This window comes from Botryllus schlosseri, chromosome 8 (genome assembly GCF_051294905.1).
Source record: "Botryllus schlosseri isolate E-star chromosome 8, Bs_hap1, whole genome shotgun sequence".
Taxonomy (NCBI): Eukaryota; Metazoa; Chordata; class Ascidiacea; order Stolidobranchia; family Styelidae; genus Botryllus; species Botryllus schlosseri.
This window is the reverse complement of record NC_137243.1, coordinates 17540960-17564760: the sequence shown is the minus strand read 5'-3', so window position 1 is coordinate 17564760 and position 23801 is coordinate 17540960. Positions and strand designations below refer to the sequence as shown.

Sequence of the window (23801 nt, the reverse complement as noted above, 5' to 3'; positions counted from 1 at the left end):
AACTCTATACTGAGTATGCGTCGAGAGGAATAAAAGAGATTTACTGTAAACGCGGATTTGAGAATTTGATTCATTGTTATTAAATCACCATTCGGGGGTCTTTAGGGTCGAAAGCCTTCTGAGATATAAGTTGTACGGCAGTTTGACGCATTTGAATTGTATTTTTTGTGTATCTATTGTATTCTCCATGTAACCTTGATGAAATAACATTGCATTGACGTTTTCGCGTCTATGAATAAATAATTTTGGGCTCATTTTTCCACATGAAAGGTTTTCCTACTCAAAATCTCAACCTGTTTTCGAAATGTGCCGGATAATCCAAGCGTTATTCAATCTAATGAGAATTGCTTCGCGGGCCGTATGCAAAACTCAACGCTATTGCGCAAATGCTACTGCCAATTTTGATTTCCAACATTTACAACGTTTTCCATTTATGAGACAAAGGCCATGCGTCGCAATTGTCTTTCGTACAGGCGTTTTAATTTTGGAGCGTGCGACGTTATTTGAATGATCCTGTCATAATTCCTTTTTCATCTCCCATGCTTATTGCCTCATATATCTACAGAGGGTGCATTTGCCCCTATCCGAGATATTATGATGAACTGTACAAAAAGCTGTACAAGCCGGCACCGAAAGCCTACAAACGTATCATGTGCTTACAGGAAGAATTGGACACTTTGAATCGTTCAACGGATGAAATTAATTTGGTAGAAACGCAGCTTACGGAATGGAGGGAAAAATACAACGCCAGTCTCGCCACCGCAACGGAGAAATTGCAGAAACTATCTAAGAAAAATCCAAAATCCATAGAAAGAGCGAGGAACTACTATGAAACCAAGCAAAGCTTAGCCCAGGTGAGTTCGCGGAGAAAACCGTAGTGAGTGGATAGCAGCAGTTTAGCAAAATTTATAGCGATATGATTAGCGCTTATTGGCGCGATGAATTTGTCCTAGTTTCGTTTATACTGTTGTCTGATTACACATTACGATTACACTGTAGTCTAGGGATGGTGTGAACCTCTGAAAGGATCAGGTTCGTGTAAACGCGAGCCTTCTTGAAAAGTTCTGTGTGAACGCGAACGTGAACCTCATGACGTTACGTCATATTGCTCATTCCAATTCTACATTTCAGTGAGGTGATAGCCTATATCAGTGGTCGGGAACCTTTTGCGTCCGAAGAGCCATATTGACCCTATATTTTCCAATTGAAATCCCAATGAGCCATACATGTCAGTCAACTATTACGTCACAATTGAAAAATCGTGACGTCATGGTAGCGCAAATTCGAAATCACTAAATGGGATTCGTCGTATGCACCGTATTTTAGACTCGTGCTAATCATGTTAGTTGCCTTTATCTGAGAAACGAGTATGCAAAAATTGAGTTACATAGATCTTTTTCAAGGTATATATTTTTAATTTTATTGCACTGGGAGGCGTATGATATTTTTCAATTACGATTCAGATTTTCAACATACGTAGACATCAGTAAAAGTAGGCCTATTGATCTACTTTTTACACGGTTTTACAGTTAATGCGTCTTTTGGTGTTGCATGGCAATCCTGATGACTTTGTAGTCTAGTTGAGGTTAAGCTTCATACGAAATTTGAGACTTTCTTCAGTCATACGAGATCGTAGGATCGCCGTGATGCTAATCTTAAATGCGAGTACCCATGATTCGTAGGTGGAGCCAAACATGTTCACTGTGCACTGTGCAGCAGTATACAATATACATACATACCCCTGACCACTGTAATGTGTGATGTGTCAGTGACATGGGGTCAGGGGAGGCAGGTGACGCCGTGCCTCACCTGTCTACTAAATTTTTAACATTTTTACTGCCAAAATCACGCAACTTGCCTATTTATTGTTCGACAATAAAGTGTTCAAGGAGAGGTAAGGCATATGTGAGGCACGGCTAGGCGATGCCTTACCTGTGATAGCGCAATTCACCGTAATTATTATAGAATTTATAATAGGGTTACCATACGTCCTCTTTTTTGACTTTTTGAAAGTGTCCTCGGAGGACGCCCTGTGTCCTCTTTTTTGAGGATATAGGTCATATATTTAGAGAAAAATGCGACTGATATGCCGTAAATCAGCACCTAAGTGACTTTCCGGCGGCTATTTCGGCAGCTGGACGGAAAGTTGACCTTTTTTTAGTCAGCCTACACCACAAAGCGGGTGCGGGTTCGAGTCCGACCGAGGTCGACTTCCGAATTCCGATACCTAAGTGTTGGAGGTTAACTAGGCTCCTCGCCAACTCATCCGCGTCAGCGGTGTCTTACAAAAGCCTAGAGGTGGGCCGTACTATAAGTCAGCAGTTACAGAAAATGAGAAGAATATCGGTCTGGTGTAAATGACTATAGTAGTCGACAAACACCATGAATACCCCAAAACAAACAAACAAAGTGGGAAAAATTTACCGTTTTTTAGAATTCTTCTCCGGTTTTGCAAGTCTGAAAATTCTGAAAAAAGTGTCCTCTTTTCAGATTTCCAAAATATGGTAACCCTAATTTATATTAACTGATATTAATCGAATGCAATTGTCGCATTGATTTCGATCCGACCTCTCAACTCACCAAGTATACGGCGGTAACATAACGTTGCGTCACAAGCCTATATTTCAACAGCGACTACAAAGCTACGTTATCAATCCAGAACGTGGATATCTATGGCGTTGTTTGTGATTTGAATTTGTAATTGTGAATGTCACTGCCGCGGTAGTTCATTTCTCGCCGTTGATCAGGAAGACAATGTGTATTTGAAAACTGCATCGTCATACAGGTACTGGCACGTATCCTACTCTCTTTGAATAATCAACGTATCGTGCGATCCAAGATTTCGTGGCGGGTACATCGAATTCGGGAGTGATATTGGTTGCCGGAGCGACAGCAACTTAAATTTGAGGATTTAAAAAAGGGTGTCCGAGCCCCTAACCCCGAATAAGCCACTGTATCATAGGCTTACCATACGTCCTCTTTTAAGAGGATTTGTCCTTTTTTTGAAAGTGTCCTCGGAGGACGCCCTTTTGTCCTCTTTTTTGAAAATTTAGGTCAGATTCAGAGCAAATTGCGAGTGATATGCCGCAAATTAGCACAGAAGTGAAGCTCCGGCGGGTATTTCGGAGTTGAAAACGGTGATTTTAGCTCTGAGCGAAAAGATGACCTTTTTTTTCTTTTTAGTCATCCACCTGGCAACGTGGAAAGCAAAACGGTATTTTGAGCTCTGAGCGGAAAAGATGACCTTTTTTTAGTCAACCGATCACAAAGTGGGAAAAAATCACCGGTTTTTGAGAATTCTTCTCCGGTTTTGCAAGTCTGAAATTTCTGAAAAAGTGTCCTCTTTTTAGATTTCCAAAATATGGTAAGCCTACTGTATCAACCTCTCAAAGACATGTTTATGCTGCTACAAGAATAATTATACTGGTCGTGCTGAAGATTTAATAACAAGTTGCTGCAATATAGATACATAGGCACAAAAATTTCGCAAAGAGCCATATCTTATGACCAAAAGAGCCATATATGGCTCGCGAGCCATAGGTTCCCGACCACTGGCCTATATTAATGTACACCAGTGGTTCTTAACCTTGCTTCCAGCGCCCCCTGGCGATTTTGAAGGGGGCGAAAACGCTCAGGGGGCGATATGGAGGGCGCTGGGCTCGGGGGGCGATATGGGGGGCACTGAAGAAAAATGGCTTCGCAGTAGATAATGTGGTAGTAGGGCATATCCTTAATGAGTACTCAGAGCAAATTAACATTCCCTAAAACATGTCAAATCCCGAAATTTTTGGTCGCGCTACGCGACAATGTTGGCTACATATGTTTTCATAAATGTAGTGGGTTATTTTAATTCATGTAAAACGAAATGCGCGTACTTCTAGATCACCAATTTCCCGGTAAAACACTGTCATCACGCTTGCTAGGGTTATTTTCAACAAAATGTTTCGAATTATGTATTATATCCGCAGCGCACAGCGTGTGAAAATCGAAGAAGGAGGCACTTTAGAGTGTGAGAGCCCCTTGTACATAAAATAAGTTTCGAAGCTTTGTGCACGAAATGAATAACTAAATATGCTTGTATTTAAGAGCTACAAAATTAAAACGTCAGAATATTTCTTCCTCGTATCATAAAGGATGATATGTAGTGTTGTGTGATTCACAACCTCACATGAACGTTGTATAATATGAGTTGCTTTGTTTGGAATACATTCATGTTAAAATTAATAACTGGGTACAGTACTAAATTCAATGTTAGCAGATATATGTATCCCATTCTCTTTGACTTACTTATATTACACAAAGCACTAATACAAAATCCAATACCATTAATTTCCCCGTATGGCCAATCGCAGATGTGAATTCGGGATGGTTCAAACCACAGGGTATGAGACCGTACCCGATTGTTGTTATAACAACCTTGATTTGACCCTGAATATACCACATACAATTATTATATGGTTTATTATAGTCAAATGGTCCTCGGACGCGATTAAAGAGCGAAATATTTCCAATTCCAAGACCATAGTCCCGAAAAGACCGACTGGACTTTGACCTCTTACCAGAACCGAAACTGCTGCAACCTAAACCCCCAATCGGTGAGCTCGAAGGGTGCCCTAAATTATGTCGGCGAATGAACATAAATTGCACATTAGGTTTTGATGACTACCCCACGAAAGAATATCCATAATTATAGAAAATAGAAATATGCATGTCGGCGTCGGCCATTACCACGCCACGATACACGAAGACATATGAAGTTCCGGTTAATATGGGACTCCGAGAAGTGTGTCAAAAAGATCGTCAGCGAGAAAACCTTAGCCGAAGAGGATTGCCCTTATGTTGACCGTAAACTTCGATGTATATAAGTCTAATTGTCCATAGGTGCTTGAATCGCTCGTGCCGAATTATCATGTCGTGTCAATCTGCACCCCACAGGACAAATAACATCCATCAGAAAATTATTTCCCAGTGAAGAAATACCAATTTTGAATCGTGTGCTTACTTTAGTTTGCTACGTTTATGCGTTTCAATATCTTTGACTATATTACGGACAGGAGGTAACAAAATAACAACATGTAACGAGCTAATTGTATCAACTGGCACGCTGGAATATGTTATTATTAATTTAATATTATTTACTAATTACGTAACCTTCATTTTACCATACAACAGCTCACTCAGCGATACTGGTAAATCTGATTACGTAGGCTGAGAGCATGAAAAGTTTTTAGCGTCTTAGCGACATATATATTCAATTACCACCTATTCATTCATGCATTATGGAAAATTTTGGCGCCTAGGGCGACCAGGCCACACAAACTTTGGCTGATCATCGTAATCACGCGACGGGGTTCTTGGGGGCGAACCGCTCAGAAGTTTGGTTTATCACGCTATGGGCGCGCAAGACGACCGATTTGTTAGGCGGGCTGATGAAGTGCTGTTACGGCCCCCCTCTTACCCATTGTCTCTATTACAGTCCTTACAATATGAGTTGGCAGGCGCTAGAGCACGATAATTATTGAAAGGGGGCGCTGGAGGAAGAAAGGTTAAGAACCACTTTGTTCACGATACCTAGCGACGACTTGGGCCACATTATTCCAAAGAGCTGCAGTACATATTGACGTTTTAAACGTCGCCAAGTGTATCAACTGGGGCAATCAAACAGAGGTGGTCAGTAACGAAGTACTTTTTGAAGTACTTGAAGTCAATTTTGCCTGCACGCACTACTTATTAAGTAGTTTTTTTGATTTTAGACTACTTCTACTTGACAGTTTTCAGTTTTTCGGCTAAAATAGGCGTCGAATACCCACTTACTTACTTACTTGTCAACCGCCACTCCTACTTCTACTTGAGTAGCGACAGTGACTAATTTGACCACCTCTGCAATCAAATGATATGATAATCCCATAACATCAATATCTTCCGTCGCTTTACCATTAATTTCGACGAGGACTTGCAAGGGGATATAAGGTTACGACTTAACAGTCAAGGCCAGACCGGAGAATGTATTCGGCGTCTGCGTATTGCGACGTTGATATTGAGCAGAGTGTAAGTCAGTCAGTCAGGTTTATTAATATTTTCATCGTTTCAAAACATTACAAGACTGCGATACAATGAAAAGATAGGAAGGTGTCGAAACAACTTGGAGTAGCCATTAAGATCAGACACCCACCTTAGCCTAGGCGAAGTAAATAAGAGGCATGCACACTGAATGAAAAGTAATGCAGAGAATATAAGACGCAAGCGACAAAATGGGGTGGCATGTGGCAGAGGGCGAGGTCGATGTTAGGTCGTGGTCCGGTAATCCTGAAGACTGGCTAGTATTGATTTAGAAGAAATTGCTTGTATTTCGACTTGAATGCGGACATGCTCGACGACTGTCGGATAGCCGGCGAGATGCTGTTCCACAATTGGGGTCCGGCATACTTGATAGAGCAATGCGTTTTCTTGTATTCAGTCCTGATCATATGGTAGTTGTTCTTCGTGTAAAACGGGTTTCTATACTTGCTACCGATATTACCCCATTAACAAGTTATATAACAGTAGCTAACGCCCCAATCGCACGGATCTTATTATTATGATACAATAAACTTATGAAGTCAAGATATTTTTTTTACATCAGACAACAAATATCACGTCCATTGATTGGTTGAATAAACATCATTCGGCGACTACATGTAGTGTATTATGCTCTTGATGTTGTGTCATTGCGGGTCAAGCTCACAGCAGAGAGTCACTTTATATTCACAAACGGAAATCTGCATATTTCGAGCAACCTTTTGTAACAAAGCAAGTCAAATTTTTGAGATTGTCAAGGTGCATGCTCGTTTCGTGTTGGTTTTTTTTTGCTATCAGCGCCATGCATAAAGTGGCCCGCCGTCGGAATGCAGTAAATTTCAACCACAGATGTTGTAATGACATGAATATTGTAATATATTAAAAAGGCTCACAGTGCAGAACCTACCAAGGTTCGTTTGTGAACGTGAACCTATAAATTTCTGAGGTTCACACACAGAACGCGAACGTGAACCTCACGTTCACACCATCCCTTAAGCAACTTAAGGCCGGATTCTCTAATTGCTAAATCGGTGTGAGAAGGTAGGCCAACAAGAGAATATATGTGAATCAAGTCGAAAAGACTCCGGTATTCATTCCACAAACTAACTATTTTATCGGCCTGACCATGCGGTATCGATGGTACTACTAGTATTCCAATGATAGTTATCAAAATACACCAGTAGAATTAATTCTGTATGTGTCCCTTTTTCACGTGTGGTTTTCCAATAGGATCTCAATGCGATGATGCTGACCTATAATAACGTTCATGGCAGTGTTCGGCTAGCGAATTGTAATAATGTGGAGATTTGTCTCATAAAATGATCTCGATATATTCATAGCGGCGAACCCGATTAAATAGCATGAAAATTTATGTCAAAATAGTTTCCGAAATTTGTACGTCTCCGTTCAATACCGAGAATGCTATTAGCGAGAATGCAATTACCGAGGACGACACGACCGAGAATGCTATTACCGAGAACGTACGACCGTGAATGGTATTAACGCGAAAGCACATTACCGAGAATGTACAATACCGAGAATGCTATTACCGAGAAAGGCACGACCAAGAATGGACATTACCGAAAAAATTATAAAAACATTCAACGGCATTTAAAACGGTGAAATTCAGATCACTCGCGAGACGCAACGTCAGTGTTGTCAGGTACTGTTTTGCCGCGCCATTATTGCGCTAATATGTTAGAGGCCCAATTCATTTGCCTGAATATTTGAGCAGGGCGATCAGTAATGAAATAAAATCAAAACGTCGGTAAGACGTTATACTCTTCCAAGCGAACAGCATGATCTCACAATTTATCACGATGTAACACATTCCGCCTCAGATGTATGACGAGCCCTTGGATATATTATATGATCATCCCTTGGTTATATATGATTATTCATGAAATCGGATTCCGACTGGTGCGATATCAAGACGAGGTTGATGAGATCTCCTGCTTCTTTGTTTTTTTTTATGTATCTTTCATATTTCCCGCGAACCCGTAATCAAACCAGTTACATACGACACTGGACGAACATTTTATTATAACTATAGGTTATGTATATCCACAGTCCGCACGCATTCGAGAATACGAGCAACTGCGTTGTACCGAGATACGCGGGTGTTGTGTTGTCGTAACTCGATTGGCGAGGCATGAACCAACTTGCAACTCCCAGACAGGCAAAGACGTCTTCAACATTCGGATTGTTATTGTAGCGTTCGACAGTGGAGCTAAATCCAGTCCGTTTCCTGTTCAAGCCCGTGGCGTTGACAGGAAGGAGTCGTATAATGCAAAAGCAGAAGAGCTTGATATTTTAGGTATAAGTATTTAAAGTCGGTGATGTTCTTGATGACGCTTGCTCCGTCTCAATTTTGTGTTGAACTTTTTTTACCGTCACGGTTACACAACCAGTGACAGCAAGTGCAAATTCAAGGAATTTGGATCCCGATGTTGAGATTACCGAAACCCTATGTGTGTACAAAGTACATTCGGTGCCAAATCTCAAGTATAAATCTCGTTCTCGGTCATGTCTTTGGTGAATTCTTGTGTGTGATTGTCTCGTCATTTACATTTATTTAAACCAATTTTTACTTGATTACCAGTCTTCCCCGCTATATATTGTCTCGCTCCTAATTTGTCGTTTCTTGGTACCTTATATAGTTGCAGGCCTAGCTGTGTTGCGTATAGTGCTCGTTTTCAGTTAACAAAAGCCTTGGTTACTCCGTGAAATAAAGGTCATCACAATGTCCATTCTCGGTCGTGTCTTTCTCGTTCATGTCTATTCTCGGTCGTGTCCTTCTGGGCAATGTTATTCTCGTTAATATCCATTCTCGGTAATATGCATTCTCGGACTTTTCCATCCAGGTAATAGCATCCTCGGTATTAGTATGGAACCATTTTGTATATATGAATTTGAAAGTCGAATCGCCAAAACAAGAATTACTGAGGTTCGCATTGCGAATACCAACGTCAAACATAGGCTTTTAGCATCCGTCGAAAACTGGTAACAATTAATCAGGCTTGTGGCGGTAGGCACGAGGACTACTACAACCTGTCGTCGGAGGCTCATGAGTCTGAGATGATGACACGTTTTAATCTGTCTCTATTCAACTACACTTTAGGGCAGGGGTCACCAAAACGCGACCCGCGAACTGATTTGAGATATCGGACGAACTCTTATTAAAGCTGCTGAAATTGATTTCAGTTTCAAAATATTGTTGTTGTTATTCAAAATAAGGTATTCTCCTGTGCCCAACATCACTATTCCTCACTAGCTGATACGGCTTAGGCGATTGTAATAGCATGGAGGAAGAATTAGCTGATAAGATTGCCCGCGAGCAATCGGGCATATTGCCTTCACGGGAAATGGCCCGGACACGGCTGACCAAGACACTTAGAAAACGACTTGGGGTTTCGCCACGAGAACAAGCTTTAAGAAGAGTTAGTTTTCCCGCAAATGCCGTGTATAGCTAACCTCGATATCGATTCTTTTGTCGTGTTTTCCGCCGTGAAGCTCATAGTTCAAAATATGTTGAAAGTGGTGATCATGATATTTTTGTTGTATTTGTATTTTTTGAAAATGTATTCATTTCTTTTGTGGTAACTAGGTCAGTCATCCATGTTAGAGAGCACAACATTGGACTGAAGTAAAGCTTTAAAAACATGGTTGTTGAACTGTGTGGCCTATTTTATCGTGATATCAAATTCATGCGGCACGCGGACTCAACGAAATTTTAAAACTGGCCCGCGACCCGTTTCGAGTTGGCGACCCTGCTTTATAGTTTTAAATGTGTCCCGAAAAATGTTGCTTCTATGCATGCAGTTACTGTTTTGTTTAATTTAATATCAACTGGAGCATAGAACCAGTGAATACTACGATTACTTCTTTCACCCCTTTTCTGATAAGAAATGTTTTTTAGGCCCAGCTGGCTCTGCAGCGCGCGGTCAGTAACTTCCAAAGAGCGAATGGAGTATACCGTGCGGCAAAAGAAACCATCGACCTGGCGGAGAGTCGCTTGAGCGAATTCGACGACAAAAAGGTTGATCAGGCTTGGCAGGAAATGCTAAATATCCAAACGCAAAGATTTATGGAAGCGGAAAGCGACAGGTTGGTAGGATTGAAATCTAATAATAACTATCGTTTTAGTGATATTACAATGACTGCTTTTGAAAGCGCGGTTCATATGTGTTTAATAACACACACGGGCACGGCATAAATGTGATAAAATACGTTATATGTGTACCATATGTGGCAGCAAAACAGCACGAGATAACGAAGAAAATAGAAGACGTGCCCTTTTGTCATACATTATTGTAATCCACGACGAGATAAACCCAAAAGCAATGAGTTTGGAACTGGCAACAGCTCTTGAGTTGAACATGTCTGACGAAAATCCCTTCTCTCAAACATGATATTGGTCAACTGGTCAATGGTCATGAATCCGTCAATAGGCTATTTGCTGGACTTCGGTGACGTGATTGGTTGCACAAATCTACGAACGACTGATTAGCACGCTACTCTCTTCTCTGCCAATAGGTTTAGCAGAGATCTTATTATAAATGTAGAACTATCCTGTGCTTCAAAATTTTCCCATTGTAACGATTCTAGAATTGCCGAAAAAGCAAATAACGATGGTTTCTTGGCCAATTGAAGCGCCCGACGTCAATCATACACGAATGTTGAACATCCATATTGAATTATCATGCTACTAGATGTGGTGATTCAGTTCATTTTGACCACTAGCTGGTGTTTATACTGATTGTCTCTGATTACCTTCACGTCGGGACTATTCATATCATTCGTAGTAGTTGGGTGTGGTGTCGCTTCTGTTCGTTGTACCTACGTTAACTCTGTTTTATTGCCATGTTGTATTCAGATACACTAGCTTACTTTTATGTTAATAAAAGCCTAGGAACCGATCGTATTGAGTTCTATCGAAGGGTACAACAATTTTATTAACATAAATGATAATCTCAACATGGCGTTCTCCCAAGAAAAGTACATACGTGTGCCAGTTTTGGAAGTGATGCCTAGCTCGGCTGACTCGCAGAAGATATTCAACCATTGGGAGAAGATGTTGGAGAAATTCTTAGTTGCCGCGCAGGCTTCCGCTTCTAACTCAACGGCTCCCAATCGATCTTCTTCTGACCCTCCAGCTGAAGTGACTATTGATAAATTGGCTATTCTATACGGATATATATCGCCGGACGTGTTCGCTCTTGTAGAACACCTCGCTACGTATGAATCCGCTCTTGAGACGCTATGCAAGCTCTATAAGAAAAAGAATAACTTGATCTACTCCAGACACCTATTAGCAACCTCTCGTCAGGAGCAAGGAGAAAGCGTCACGGATTTTTCGCTAAAATTGCTAACTCTTGCTAAAGATTGCATGTTCGCTGCTGTAAATTCCGACGAGCATCAGAAGGAAGCAGTTCGCGACGCCTTGATTGCTGGCTTACGTTCGCCTACAATTCGTCTTAGATTATTGGAAAACGATGATATGACATTAGACAAAGCGGTTCAGATTGCCGAATCTCTCGAGAGAGCTCAGCAATTTTCGTCTTCCTACGAGCCCACATCGATGCCCGTCCCTGCCGCCGTGAGTGCTATGGGATCTGAACGGACGATCAATAGTGATCAAGTCCAAATAACGACGGAGGGAACCGGCGAAGTTGCACTCGTCACGAAAGCGCACAAGAATTGCCAATATTGCGGCAGTCAACATTACCCTCTGCGCAAGGTCTGTCCCGCGAAAAACGCCGATTGCTATAAAAGTGGATATAAAGGCCATTTCGGTAAGGTATGCAAGAGTGGCACTCAAAATCGGAAGATTGCTGCGCCAGCATTTGATTCTGATGAAGCCTCTCATTTGGCTTCTCTTGCCGCCGGTGGAACTGGTGCCGTAACGTTTAATTCCGCCGAAGTGGCGGATCTCGCTTCCCTGTTGATTGGAGTACCGAAATCACTCAGATACTCGGCCATCATTATCAATATAGCAGGATTGACTATAGAGGCGCTGGTCGACTCGGGGGCCTACGAATGCTTTATGAGACGGTCCTTTGCTAATTCGCTCGCACTCCCTCTGCACGGACCGGAATCCACTATTACTCTGGCATCGAAGGATTCCACCTCTAAAGTATTGGGCCACGTTACTTCGTCATTCACAATACAGGATCAGAAATACAGCAAAACACGTTTTGGAGTCGTAAACAACTTGTGCGCGGATGTGATCTTAGGACTGGAGTTCCTGAAAACTCACAAGAACGTCATTTTCAAGTTCAACGGGCCTCGAAGCGACTTGATCATCGGTGATTCTCACTGTTCCGTCGCTGCCGCTAAGATTACAGAAACGCCAAAGATATTCCACTTCGTTGATAGAAATGTCGATCCCATCGCTGTGAAATCACGAAATTATTGCTCCGATGACGCCCAATTCATCAAAGAAGAGGTGTCACGATTACTGGAAGAAGATGTGATAGAAAAGTCCGTCTCTCCGTGGCGGGCTCAGGTTCTGGTGACGAAAGATGAACGCCATAAAAAGCGGTTAGTTATTGACTATTCTCGAACTATTAATAGATATACGCCCTTGGATGCGTATCCGCTCCCTAGAATCGAGCATATTGTTAATGAAGTCGCTAAAGGAACGGTATATAGCACCATCGATCTGAAATCCGCCTATCATCAGGTGCCGCTTTGCCCTTCCGACCGTCCTTTAACAGCTTTCGAAGCTGACGGTAATTTATACCAATTTCGTCGATTGCCTTTTGGTATAACAAATGGCGTCGCAGCTTTCCAGCGATTCATAGACAATTTTATCGAAAAACATAACTTGCAAGGAACTATTGCTTACCTGGACAATGTTACTATTTACGGCAAAAATAGAAAAGAACACGATAAGAGGTTGGAACGTTTTATGACTTCAGCCAAGGCGGACGGGCTGACACTGAATGAAAAGAAATGTGCGTTCTCAGTTGAAAAGTTATCGCTCCTGGGGTACCTTATTTCCCATAACAAAATTCAGCCTGATCCTTGCCATTTGAAACCTTTGATGGATATGCCCATCCCTAACAATGCCAAAAGTTTGAAGCGCTGTCTAGGTATGTTTGCCTATTATTCGAAATGGATACCTTCGTTTTCGGAGAAAGCGAAACCATTGACTCGAAACAATGAATTTCCTTTGAAAACCGATGAACTCCTGGCTCTTAAGTCGTTGAAAAATAGCCTCATAGGTGCTTGCCTAAGTTGTATATATGACGACGAACCTTTCGAGGTTGCCTGTGATGCTTCGGACGTGGCTATCGCCGCCATACTAAGTCAAAGAGGCAGACCAGTAGCGTTTATGTCGCATACTCTTTCCAAATGCGAGTCAAAATACAATATCGTTGAAAAAGAGGCCCTCGCTATTATTGAGGCCATACGAAAATGGGGATACTTGCTTCACCGCAATAAGTTTCGCCTCGTCACCGATCAAAAAGCGTTGTCGTTCATATTCAGCAAAACTCACGCTAGTAAAATAAAAAATGCTAAATTGTCGGTGTGGAAACTCGAATTGAGCGCCTTCAAGTATGAAATAATTCATCGCCCGGGTACTGAGAACATTGTTCCGGATACATTTTCTCGTGTCTGCTGCTCGTTGCCAAATTCTGGCTTGTCTCTCCATCAGGTGCACGAAGCTCTTGCTCATCCCGGGGTACGGCGGTTGCACCATTTTATTAGAGCGAAAAACTTGCCTTTCTCTGTAGAGGAAGTCAGAAAGATCTGCGCCAACTGCAAAATATGCTCAGAAATCAAACCTCGATTCTATAAATCCAATGTCCCTCACCGTCTCATCAAATCGACTAGACCGTGGGAGAGAATAAGTATTGATTTCAAAGGCCCTGTGGAAGGACCTCGGAAGTATCTGCTCGTTATTATCGACGAATACAGCAGATTTCCATTTGCCTATCCATGCCGAGATATGACTTCAGCTACAGTTGTTAATTGTCTCACTGATTTGTTTTCCTTGTTCGGTCTGCCCGAATATGTTCACAGCGATCGTTCAAACTCGTTCTTATCGAAGGAAGTAACGACGTTTCTTACCCGTAAAGGCATAGCAACGAGCAAAACTACTCCCTACCATCCCACTGGAAACTCTCAATGTGAGCGTTTGAATCAAACCCTCTGGAGATCAGTTAAAATGCTCTTAGCTTCACGAAAATTGCCTGAAAGTTCATGGGAAACAGTGCTGCCTGATGCCCTTCACTCTATTCGTTCGCTTCTGTGTACTACTACTAATTCGTGCCCGCACGACAGATTTTTCAATTTCAGAAGGAGAAGTATGATGGGGGAATCGGTTCCAGATTGGATACTCCAAGGAGGCTCCGTATTGCTGAGGAACTTCGCTAGAAGAAGCAAAAGTGACCCGCTCGGAATCGAAGTCGATTTGCTCGAAGCTAACTCCAAATATGCCCTGATCCGGCATCCATCTGGAGTGGAATCGACCGTCTCAGTCAAGGACCTCGCACCTTATCCGCATACTACCGAGCACTCTCCAGTCGATGATGGCGGGGCTGCCGAACCGGACCAGTCAGCGGTCGACGATTCGTCTCTGGTCGAACCTACGGTTGACGTTAGCAACAAAGAAGATTCTTCAGAAACTTCGCAAGAAGTTGTCACTGATCCTCCGCCTTTGAGAAGATCAAGTAGAGTCAAACGCGCGCCTGAACGATATGGACAATCCTCTAAATAATTACTTTCCTTTTGTTAGTGGGGGAGATTGTGGTGATTCAGTTCATTTTGACCACTAGCTGGTGTTTATACTGATTGTCTCTGATTACCTTCACGTCGGGACTATTCATATCATTCGTAGTAGTTGGGTGTGGTGTCGCTTCTGTTCGTTGTACCTACGTTAACTCTGTTTTATTGCCATGTTGTATTCAGATACACTAGCTTACTTTTATGTTAATAAAAGCCTAGGAACCGATCGTATTGAGTTCTATCGAAGGGTACAACACTAGAGTTGCCACTTTTTCCAGTATAACGTGCTTGTTGCACGTGGTACGTAAATATTTACAATGTTGCAAACTTCGCAACGATTGGCAGGCATTAGCACGCATTAGGGCATGTAGCTTACCATTATTTACCGGGGATACACAAGGGCCAATGATGCATGTGTTTCCGTTATATAACACAACACTAGGAATATCTAGATATCCCTGCCACCCCACGCACGATCTTGAATTGATAAAACCACAGTCTAGGACTCTTCGGTCCTACATGGTATATTATTTACGTATATATGTATAGGCGATGTGTGACTCGGAGATGGTGTCAGCTGTACAGACTAAGCAGCACGCGACATCATATGGTAAGTTTCGCTAGCGACCAACGATTCGTTTGCCACTAGAATTATTGGCTCTACGCGTCACATTATACATAGGTTGGCACCGACTAATTCTCAATTTTGTCTATTCAAAATAGCGACATGCTGGGCAAAGTGGGCATGAATCAAATTGCCTACAATTAAATTTACTAGTGAGCCTTACTGTATAGCGAATAGGTATACTTCGTCCTGTAAAATTCTGAGTGTGCATTGTAATATTGACATAGACGGAGGAGTCAAGACCTTCACCAAAAAGCAGCGAAAAAATTCGAATACCTCGAAAAGAAGCTTCAAGCGTTGAAGAAAAAGAACAAAACTTCAATTGCGAAGGCAAAAGTTTATTTTGAATTGAAAGGACTCCTAGAAAAGGATTTGCAGGTATGTGGATGCCTGATGTATAGATATTTCGTTTCACGGTTCAGGCCACTTGGGTGCTAAACATGCGACCTACTTATCTATTGACCAATATGGAAAGCAGGATCCACCATCTGAAAAGTCTCACTACAAGCTACGATGCGATATGTCATTGTAAATTTAAAACACTACATCTCAGTGAGGTATTATAAATGCGTACAATATACGTTTAAATAGAAGCGTGTTTTAGCAAGCAATAATAGCACCGCCAGGTCATTTCGGCATCCTAAAATATGATCACGTCGCAACGACTTGGTCCATAATATAGAGGAAAGCTTTATGTTGAATTGCATTTTTTTGCTGCGATCAGGATACCGGAGCAGCATAATAGAAATATAACCGTGGTGGCTTTCAAGACAACTTGCAGCAGAATTAAAAAGCGAAAGCTCTGAAAATTTCCCAAGTATGCATGTTATACAGGTTTTATCAGGTGTTTTAAGTTGAATTTCCTTGGTTTGCTGCCATCGTTACACAGCATCGATAGGAAGTTGAATTTTTAAGAGGTATGATTACTGGTGCGAGGATCGTTGAAAAATTGTGCTTAAAAAAGTGTGCAGTATAGAACCTGCAAAGTTTCGCATACCGAACACGAATGATAACAAAACATACACACGATTCTTAGTGAAAATTGATTCGTAATTATTCTGTCATTCCAACGCCCATATCCCGTCGCCGAACGTCCCTATTAATGCAGTTATGCGAACCCACGCAGTATTCCTTGCTGAAGTATTTAGTGGTGAAAGGGATATGCATGTGCACTGTGCAGCCAGAACGTACGAACATTTTTAAGGTTATAAATAATCTTCAAAATGCATGTGTCGTGAAAATGAATTTTCATGGAAAGGTCAATATATTTTGCGTTACTACTACGGAAGAGATATCCTGCGATATGCCTATGACAGGGGAAAATATTCCGCTAGATTATGCCCAGACGCAGCAGTCGTTTGGGTTGATTTAAAGTTGTGAAACGACGACGATTAAGCCAATTTAATAGAGCTGGAGGAAGTGATGGATTATTATATACATGTCGAGGCAATGCGAAGCGATTGAATCAAATGCTGGGGTTGTCGCAAATCTCATCGGCGCAGTCACTGATCTCGATCTAATGGTGGTATGAACTAATGCTATGAAATTATATTCTACTGCGAGACGAAATGTGAATTGTACATCTAATTCACTTCGGGTATACAATCGGCAGAGGAGAGCAGAACTGGAGTAGCCCACATCTAGTTTTGAAGTGCTCAAGTGCTTACTTTGTACAATGTACAGGTACACCTATACTAAATCGGCAATGTCTTTAGACTACAAATTCACTTCAACAGTTTTCCAAGCCGGGTTACTTATTTTTACATTTTAGTTTTTTATGTAGAAATAGCCCAGGATTTTGGTAACAGATGTTAATTCGACAATCGAGCCATGTGTTGCGTCATTTGACATTATAACCAGCATTGGAAGCTTTAACCGACCAATGTATATTATTTCAATGGTCCTCTACACTTACACGGTGTCCTAATCCTAATGCACCTTTCTGTATCAATTTCTTGCGAAACTTCAGAGAATTTTCCCTCTACGTCCAGCGCAAGTACTTTTGACTTGTCTCGAAAGGAACCACGGTTAGTTGAAATTCGATAAAACGACTATCTGTATCGACTGCGTTGAAATCGCTGGTCAGCCTATTTCCAACACTGTAAATGCCAGTTAGCTGTGGTTTTACTGGGGTCAAACATGTCCCGGAGGAGTCGCCTACAAACGCTTGAATTTAATCATCTCGTAAATGTGATCTGTTTGATTCTATACGCCTCGTTCGTTTCTGGTTATACTCTATTGAGCTTTATTCCAATATGGCTCTCTCTGCTGGCGTGCCACCAGCAGACTTGGACAACTAGAAAATTTTCAGCTTTCTCGAATTAGACTAAAATTAGAATGAGAGATACACAAGTTTTTCCAAATTATATTAGAATTAGAATTAGAGCTACACAGTTTTTCTCCAAATAAGATTAGAATTAGAATTACTGAATTCGCAAAAAACTTGGAAATTGAGCGAAAGTGTGAATGGGAAACGAATTCAGCAAAAATCTTTTCATATCGAATCACAGTGCATTCCCATAACCACGTGGTTAACTGTACAGTGTACAGAAAGCTCGGTTCGTTTTTTACTATACCAGGGTTCGCCGCAATCGCCCCGGGCGATCTGATTTTAGATTTTGGAAATGCGCGAAATAAAGCATTTTGATATGCTAAGATCAAAACCAAAATTGATTTCAGTTTCAAATTATTGTTGTTATTTAAATATAAGCTACTCGCCTGTGCTCAACAACACTATTCCACGCGAGCTGTAACGGCTTCGGCAATGGCAACATCATTCTTCGGTGGATAGTCTGCTGGTATTTATAAGCATATTGCCTTGACGTACAATTGCCCAGACACTGCCAAGACGGAGACGATTAGAAACGGCATAGGACGTCCCCACAAGATCAATATTTAGTATGAGATAGTTTTTCAGCTAGTAACATGTTTAGCTATCCCCAACATCGATTCATTAGTCCTTGGAAAGCGTTGTCGGGTATCGCGCGCAGCTCACAGTTCAAAATAAAGTGACGTTTATGATCATGATATTTCTTGTTGTATTTGTACTATTTTAATAAAATATTACTTTTGTGGTAACCATGAGCATCGCCCATGTTAGTCAGCACGGCGTTGTACTAACGCAAAGTTTTAAAAACTATAATGTTGTTCGCAGACAACAAGCTACTATCCTAGCAGGTCATTATTATTTGTTACAATTAGGGCTATAAGCATAATGATTCGAGTACTCAAATTGGAATCGAGTATTAATTTTAATGATTCGAGTCGAGCAGTAAAAGTCGATTTTTTCGAATATACTGGCATTATACGCTTCTCGCCACTGAAAATTAATTTATCAACGAGAATTATAGTTTCGATACTAATTTTCACTGTTGAAGCCGTGAAACCTTGGTTAACGGTACCGTACCATACAACCATCATAAAGTACAAAGCTTCGAAGATAACTGGACAGGACATAGCACATTTCCGAAGTCATGATTGTCCCACATTGTCGCCAAGTGGAATGAAATCAAGTGTATGCTCGGAAAAATACCAAAGTAATAATTTATGAGAGGGATAACAAGCATTATATTTGTGGTGGCATAAACACTACGTATTTGAACTTTGACGTTTTACATTCTGTTATGACGTCATCATGGGTGATACTCGATTACTCGACTCGACTCGAAGCATATTACATGATTCTGAATCGAATCACTCGGGTACTCGATTTTGCCCAGCCCTATTTACAATAACTGCTATGACTGCACGGTGTAAGTAAACCGATGGCGGCTTGGCGCTGGTTTTCACAGAAAATATGTACAGAAAATATGCATGCACAGTATTCGGTATTAGATAGGAATGATCGACCGTGAAGGTCATCTAGTCTGATCACACCAGCATCAAACAGGTACACTTGACTCTAAACCAGTGGTTCCCAACGTGGGCGATTTGGCGGTCTAGGGGGGCGACAATGACGAAGGGGGCGACAGGGGGGCGAAAATGGACAAAGGGGGCGACGGGGGGCGAAAATAGCGAAGGGGGCGATAGGGGGCGATGACGCGTCAAAACGGCTGACCTTATTTTTTTTTTTTTTTCTTAGTCAACCCACGGAAATTTAGTTACAAAAGTGTGTCAAATTTAGACGTCGAGCCGAAAATTAGACCTTTTTTTTTTAGTCAACCCGCCGGTGATTACAGTTTGTATGCCCAATTTTCGGTACACAAAATTTGGCGGGGCGATGATCGATGTCGACCTTGAAAAGGGGGCGATGGGTCGAAAAAGGTTGGGAAACACTGCTCTAAACAGTCTGGCTGTAAAAAATGTTAGTTAAAAACGTAAAATAGAAGAAAAATTAAACGATGGTAGCAAATGATCAATGAAGCAATGTCTGGGCGAGGTAGGGCAACAGTGTCTGTATAACGACAAGAGGTGATCAAGTAGGGCTTTTTTGAACCTATTATAAGGCAATTCACGGATATGTGGCGGTAATGCATTCCAGATGATAGGTCCCGAGTAGTCGATAGATCTCTTAGTTAGGTTGCTATTGGGTGGGGGTAAGTAGATATTTCCTTTAGATGAGTGAAATTAGACAACTAGAATTACCTAGTTGTCCAAGTCTGGCTACCAGCAAGAATGCACTCGATCCACTGCATAAACTATAATATCAGTTTATCCGTGTCATTGCTATTTGACGGCCCCAATAGGGCCAGGATATGTGAACAATGTCAAAAGATATGATTATTTTAGACTTAGATGAGGGAGATGGAGCTAGAGAGCGCCAAATTGATGCCTCAGTTTCACAGCAGTCACCACACCGCAAAATTCAATGGCAATCTTCACTTCCAAAGTTCACGTTCAATTCGAAATAAAAGCAGAGTCGAATTATAACCTCCTACTACTACTTAGAGATGGAAATTACCGAGACACGATCTGACATATCGACTTTGCCTACCGCCAGAAACCCACTTCATTTCCACCGCTAGATCTCATATGTTATCTCTTGTTACCGTTCAGTTAGTGTGCATGCCTCTTATTAACATATTTTGGGTCAAGGTGAGTGTCTGATGGAAAGACTAGTCCAAGTCATTTCGACACACTACTATGCTTTTTTATCAAATTTTTTTGCTGTTTTGAATTGCTGCAGAATACCACTAAAAACGAATAACCCCTTCTGAAATGAGTGATTTGGAGTGAACATGTGAAAAGTAGTATAGGGCGGCTCATGCAAACCTTAATTCGTCATTAGTTCGTGTTATTGGGACCACCGATTTAGTAAACAGTGAGTATTAAGCAAGCCTAATAGGGTAGTTGGCAAACGTAGAGGTGCTTTCTTTGTTGCTGATCAATCTGGCTTCTCTGGCGACCACTTAGGGCAGGGGCGGGCAACTTCTCTGGTCAGCGGGCCGGATATGGGAAAATGAAGCACTTGGCGGGCTGGATTACAGAATATATGCATTATACCTTAATCGCGTATTTATCCACCTATACAAGGAATCAATTGTATTTAATGTAAACTTTAATAGTTTAAAGTATAGAGACCAAAAACAGAACCTAATGAATTTATTTACAACAGCTATTGTAGTCAATCAGACATCTATGGTCGCCCAATATTGTCAACTAGTTTTTTGAACTCTGGTTGCATGTCGTATGCGGAAATCCTTAGTGAAGACTGCACACGAACATCTGTTATATTGAAACGCAGCCTTCCTCGTTAACGTTAGTGGCAGTGTTGGGATTAAGTCACTGCCTTCGAGTCACAAGTCATCTCCAGTCATTTCACATTTTGACTCGAGTCAAGTCATTTCACTATATTTTCAAAGGGGACTCGGGTCAAGTCAAGTCACTCGATTTTTAGAGGTGACTCGAGTCACGTTAAGTCAAGTCACTAGTCAAGTCACTAGTCAAGTCACTGGTCAAGTCACTAGTCAAGTCAAGTTAAAATTTCAAAGTACTAGACATGATTCAAAGTCATTACTATGGCGATTTTTTTTGACACGTCAAAAAAATTCAAAATTGTAGCGTTAGGTCAAAAAATGTCCAAGTTGTTTACAAAGTCAAAAATTTTTACTATCTCATTTCGTTTGTATCGTAGATTTTGCACTGTCTGTGAACTTATCATTTGACATTTTACAGCTTGTAGCCTACTTTATAGGCAGGGATATCTAGATATCCCTGTTTACAGGCCTACCTTTGTAGACAGCCCATTGTCTGCTCATTGTGAATCATAAACATTCAAACGAAACAAATAGGTTGACATGGTGTTATGCAGAATGCAGAATGAAGCAACACGGTGTGTCCTGGCAGTGTGCGCACAACTTCAGTGTTGTCAGTCAAAAACTGCTGCTGTTGAAGGTTTTTTCTTCATTCTTGGCAAGCTACTTTTAATAAGGACAGACATTTTCTACCCGAGAATGTATCTTTCGTTGTACTACAACTAATTTTAATCATTTCTACCATAATACGTGATGTAACTATTGGAATTCTTCATAGGGCCAGAATTCGTTAAAATAAAGTATTTCCATGTAAGATTGTCAGTTTTTGAGTCAGAAAAGTTTTTTCAGGCCAACCTACTTCGTAAGGACAGACCACAACCAATCAGAAATGAATATAAGTAGTACAATTCCAACAGTATGTGGGGAAACACCTAATTTGCATACGTTAGGTCAAAATTTGGTCAAAATTAAGTTTTTGAAGGTCAAAAAATGTCAAAATTTTGATTTTTCAGGTTAAAATCTTCTTATTAAGTAAAAAATCGCCCTAGTCCTTACATTTTGCTAACTTTTTTAAATACAGATGAAGTACCCATTCATTATTAATCGAGGAACGGATAAAGAGTTGATTATACGCGCAAAAGGCGCTGCATCGCTCACGCATACGCAGATCTGATCAACTACGCAAGTATAGCGGTATAGCCTCAGTCTTTAAATATCAGCCAAACACAGGATATCATACGAAACCCTCAGAAGTTTGAAAATGATATAGTTCAATACCCTACCCACCAACTTATCCACGATATACAATTATGAACGTACGAGCGATATTCGATTGATTTAAATTATATACAAGAGGGTTGGATGAGGTGAGCAAGTTTACGACAACGTAAGATGTTGTATAAGCTCCAATCACTGCGATTGCGATCAATTTATTTGTGATATAACAATGGAGGCTCAGTAAAACGCACAATCATTGATTCATTGGTTGGCAATCCGAACTTATACAAGATATAGCGATTTAGTCGACATCGATTACTTGATGACTTGAAATTGACTCGTAAATTTTGCTTCGAGTCAAGAGTCAATCTGCATTTCTGAAGCGTCCAGTCAAGTCAAGTCATTTTTCAAAGGTGACTGGAGTCAAGTCAAGTCATACGAAAAAGGTGACTCGAGTCATCCCAACACTGGTTCATGGTCGAAAATGTAAGTAGAACCGAACAGAGCAAGTAGTTTCATGTCCATCTTTCTCATGTTGGCAAACTTCGATTCATTCTGTGACGCATAAAATTTGTCAATACTTTCTGAATAAAATTTCACTTTCAGAGTGAAAACTCTCGGCGGGCCGGTCAAAATCCCTTCGCGGGCCGGATCCGGCCCACGGACCGTATGTTGCCCGGCCCTGACTTAGGGGAAGGTGGGGCACAATGGTACAAACCACGCGTCTCTAAATCTACCTGTCAATCGTATTTATCTCGTCTGCTGTGCATGAAATTGGTACACGGCTTAGTTAGGGCAGTTCAAAGTCACCCTATTTCAAGCACTCAATTGCGATTTTAAAGTTTTGAGGAGATTTTACTTTGAAGTGGATGGGGCACATTGGGACAATTTGGCCGTGGTACAATGGTCCAATGATATCCAAAGGCAGATTATAAAGATATATATATCTATCAAATCAACGTAAGAGTGCGTAAAAGCAAGATCGTCAGCAGCACTCCATTAAAAACATCCCTTGCAGTGTCACACAATAAATGGAGGAGAATAAATAATCACGGCACGCGACAAGCCGCAGCAACCTTCATGCAAGTTTAATTACGATTCCAAACTTTGAGATGTAAACTATAACTGGTCTTGGACGCCTGCTGGTCCATCCCTTTCTTCAACGGTTCTGTTTCTTGGGAACTGATGCGGTGTTTAATTTTTTCGTACTGTGCCATCTCCCCTACCTCTTGCCCATTGTGCCCCGCCTATAGGGCACAATGGGACAAAAAGATACGTTTTTAAACGGCTGTCATTTGGTTATTTCCTCGTATTTTCAAATCATTTTTATTAGAAAATATGCGTTTTAGGTTTTATGTTCATCCATCGTTTTGCAAAGCTCATTGGTATTTCTGGATTCGAAATATATTTATGGTTAAAATATTATTTGTGGCCCATTGTTCCCCACATTCCCCTACAACATTATCGTCGAC

General features: G+C 41.2%; 1 protein-coding gene across 1 annotated transcript in view; it reads left to right on the top strand.

Moving 5' to 3' along the window:
- LOC145445102 (SH3 domain-binding protein 5-like) overlaps window positions 1–23801 on the top strand; it is a 38473-nt gene that overhangs the window by 2094 nt on the left and 12578 nt on the right. Inside the window, exons 2-4 of the mRNA XM_080323238.1 lie at window positions 663–854; window positions 9977–10164; window positions 15646–15796. Of these exons, the coding sequence (XP_080179364.1) occupies window positions 663–854; window positions 9977–10164; window positions 15646–15796 (531 nt within the window). The remainder of the gene's footprint in view (window positions 1–662; window positions 855–9976; window positions 10165–15645; window positions 15797–23801) is intronic.